The following is a 3,516-nucleotide window of genomic DNA, read 5'->3' on the forward strand; positions in this document are numbered from 1 at the left end:
TGGACCCATCGGCCCCTTCAGGTTTAGATGACTGCTCCAAGGTGTGGACCTTCTTCAAGTGTGGGTGAGCGGCTCCTCTCCAAGTATTGAGCCAGAACCTCCCACATCCGTGCATCTGGCTCACATCTCCACTTGTCTCACACATTGGCCATGTGGAACGGAAGCCCCTCGTCCAAATAGACCAAAGTCYCMATCTGACCTTAGGAGCCTCCCATTCTGGTACCTTAATGGAAGCACAGTCAGCAGTCACAGGAGGACATTGGRGTACAGTGAATTCATTGACATTTTTATMAGTGAGGAAGATAACTGAATTTTTATAGGGAGAARYTTCYTGCAAAACCRGACTTGGGATAAMRGCCTGTYTCCTAGAAACACCTGATCCYTTTGGTCTTCCTTCATTGAAAAYCTTGAATCGCTCTTAGTCTGATCCCTCCCCAATGGCAACCTGCCTTGGGAAGCCTCACTAMTGGCTGARCCCCAAGACAAAATCTCCATCTGGTTCATAGGGATACTCAAACCCCTCCACCACGTTAAGGTGGCGATTCTGCGGAGGGGTCACCAGCAGATCGCGATGGATGTTTAATCCAAGGGATTCCCCCATCCTGAGCAAGCACAAGGCAACAGTGGAGAGGAAAACTCCCTTTAAAAGGGAGAAACCTCCAGCAGAACCAGGCTCAGGATGAGCAGCCATCTGCCGAGGCTGGCTGGCTTCAAGAGGGCAAAAATAAAAAAAACACAATCATGTCAGCAAATCTCTGAAAGAAGACAGATTTAGTTACAATATTATTTTACATTACACATGTTAAAAAAGGGACATGTAGGAAAGTAGTGCTGCCGTACTGTTTTCAGAGCTTATGTTTGAATATGTTAATGCTCTCAAACAGTTTGTGTTAAATGAAACAGATTATGTAAAAGTGTCAATGTTTTCATTTTAAATGGTGGAAAAAACATATATTTACAACTTAAATTCACAACATTGAATTGTAGAGGTTGCCAATCCATCCCAGGGCAACACAGTGACACGCAGGACAAACAACCATGCAGCACACACTTATAAGTAAGGAGAATTTGGACAGGCAAATTAACAGGGATGGTTTTACTGTGGGAGGAAGCCGGAGTACCCGGAGAGAACCCACGCATGCCACTTTTACTATCTCTGAACTACTTTTCTTCAAGGCAACAGCTCTAACAACTGCGCCATAGTACAGCTCCTTAGGAAAATCTAAGGAAAATTTGGATGGGCCAATCAACCTAACAGTGATGGTTTTACAGAGGGAGGAAGCCAGAGTACCCGGAGAGAACCCACACATGCCACTTTTACTATCTCTGACCTTCTTTTCTTCAAGGCAACAGCTCTTACCCCTTACATCCTTTTTGTGATCTTCATACAGCTAGTTCTCCATGCACTTTGAAATGATAAAGGCAGGTGTATTTAGGGTTTCCCCAGTTACTMTTTACCTSTAGATTCACATAGTGAAATGAGCCAACGTTCTCAGCCTGTAAGCCAAGAGAGATACAAATTAGGGAGGTTAGATTGATAATCCATAGTTACAAATAGACAATRGAAACAAAGGAGATCCGTCTTAAAGTGCATCAAAGCCTAGTTCAACTGGTCTTGCTGTAAATATATTTTGCATAGTTTTTCTCAAGATAGCAAGGCAATTATACTGTTATTTTGCTAACCAGAAAACAAAATGTTATGTAGTAACACTGTGATTTTATTCTTTGTTATCAAGAGACAACAAAAATGATTATTTTGTGATAAGTGTTGACTTTTTTACACATATATGTTGTTGAGTACAATTTGCATTATAAGTGACTTATTTACAATTGTATGTTAAGTGAAACATATTTAAGTGTGAGGCATGATTTATTTGGATAGAGGAAGTCTTTTATTTTGAAGAATGCTTAACAGGATGTGGGTCTGTATTTTGTCACTGTCTTGCTTCTGTTGATTTTGGTTGCTAGGTAACACACAGCTGTTGCTGTTTCTCCTCAATAAAAAGTGAACAGAAATGTTCAGTAAAAGAAATCCGAGTCTCTGTCCTGATTGGAGAAGCTTCCACTCCGTAACAATAAGAGCTTCACTTTTTGTTGTCAAGACACAATAAAAGTCTTATTAATGAGATTTATGCCAAGGGAAAATATATTTTCCCCATTAAATGATGGCCAAAAAAAAACAAAAAATTTTTTTCTTGCATCTGTTCAAGTTAATCGCTCTCTGTGTTTTGGAATAATTAGGGTTCAATAACCAAACTTTCTGTGGCTGTGCATGCAGGTGGGGCATGGTGTTGCATTTAGGCACTATTTCTAGACAACATAATTGCTATAAACTTGACTGATTAATTTTTCATTGCTATCTATCAGTTACATTCTCACTCAACACCTCTGGAAATGCCGAATTAACATAATATTTTATGGTATAAATAGAAATTTACATTGGAGCATTTTGAATGAACAATAATACTGTATCGGCCATTTTATTTAAAGTGGGTTTTTTATATTGAATGATAGTAATACCCAGTGAAGAAACTTATGGTTGTATGTTAGGAAAGATGCTCAATATTTATAACAGGGTCAGTCACTCTGGGCTTCTGTAATAACTGTATTTGGTTAATAAAATGTTAATTTGACATATTTACAGGAAGTTTGAAGGTCTGTAATTGGTCTCCATTTTCATCATAAATGAAAGTTCCCAAAAGACTCTTCTCCTCTTTTAAATTCTTCTTCCCCTGAGRCAAAATWAGAAAAAAATGCAGTTCATTATCTTGTTCTTTCTAGATATGTGAAAGTTGGTGTATCTAAAAACATATCAGATCCTGAGATGAGCAGAAACTTCATTAGTGCAGACAGAAGGTTTGCATAGTTTAGAWTGTGATCAAATGATGTCMTACTGAATCATTGCTATCRCAYTTTAAAGGCTAAACAAGACTAAAGGTGGATATATATGTTTTACAGTTTTGACACTCGTTTTACWTKACTTACATAGACAGAAAATTCTCTAGGAGCACTAGAGATTGAGGAGGTTGGGGATATACTTTTAGGAATATGACCCAGAGACACATGAGTGATGGTGGCTTTGTGGGACAGCGCTATCGATAAACGTCCAGGGAAATCTGCAAAGGCCCAGCATTGTCCTGGATTCAGAYGAGTTCTTCCCTGAAAACAGAGAACAAAACAAAGTTTAGGTGGGCTACCAAGACTAAGAGAAAAGAAWATMCTCAAGCCTAATATTATATCAAAAAGAAACATCRCTTTTCYTAATATTYATTTAACGATCTGAGTGTCATTCAGACCTTAATAACGACGTTTGGGCCCGCAAGTGGTAGCTTTAAATTTACCCCTAACAATYKRCATTCCTTATGGCTCCKATATGATTTTGAAGTCATATTATGTAAAATGAGTGCTCCTGTTCAGAAAACACAAAAACAGAAATAATGTGAGTCAGAAAAATGTWATWCTGAAAAATTRAAAACTARTTTATGATCTTATTTGTAATGGTTCACCTTGAGACTC

General features: G+C 38.3%; 1 protein-coding gene across 1 annotated transcript; it reads right to left on the reverse strand.

The window, feature by feature from the left end:
• Positions 1-363: 363 nt before the first annotated feature.
• Positions 364-3,405, reverse strand: LOC103478485 (SUN domain-containing protein 2-like). Its single transcript, XM_008432377.2, has 4 exons — positions 3,297-3,405; positions 2,986-3,159; positions 2,643-2,732; positions 364-1,497 (listed from the first exon to the last, which is right to left on the reverse strand). The coding sequence occupies exons 1-4, from the start codon at positions 3,387-3,389 to the stop codon at positions 1,384-1,386; spliced, it is 471 nt and encodes a 156-aa protein (XP_008430599.1). The 5' UTR covers positions 3,390-3,405; the 3' UTR covers positions 364-1,383.
• Between the last annotated feature and the right edge of the window lie 111 nt (positions 3,406-3,516).

The sequence above is a fragment of the Poecilia reticulata genome, linkage group LG16 (assembly GCF_000633615.1).
Source record: "Poecilia reticulata strain Guanapo linkage group LG16, Guppy_female_1.0+MT, whole genome shotgun sequence".
Taxonomy (NCBI): domain Eukaryota; kingdom Metazoa; phylum Chordata; class Actinopteri; order Cyprinodontiformes; family Poeciliidae; genus Poecilia; species Poecilia reticulata.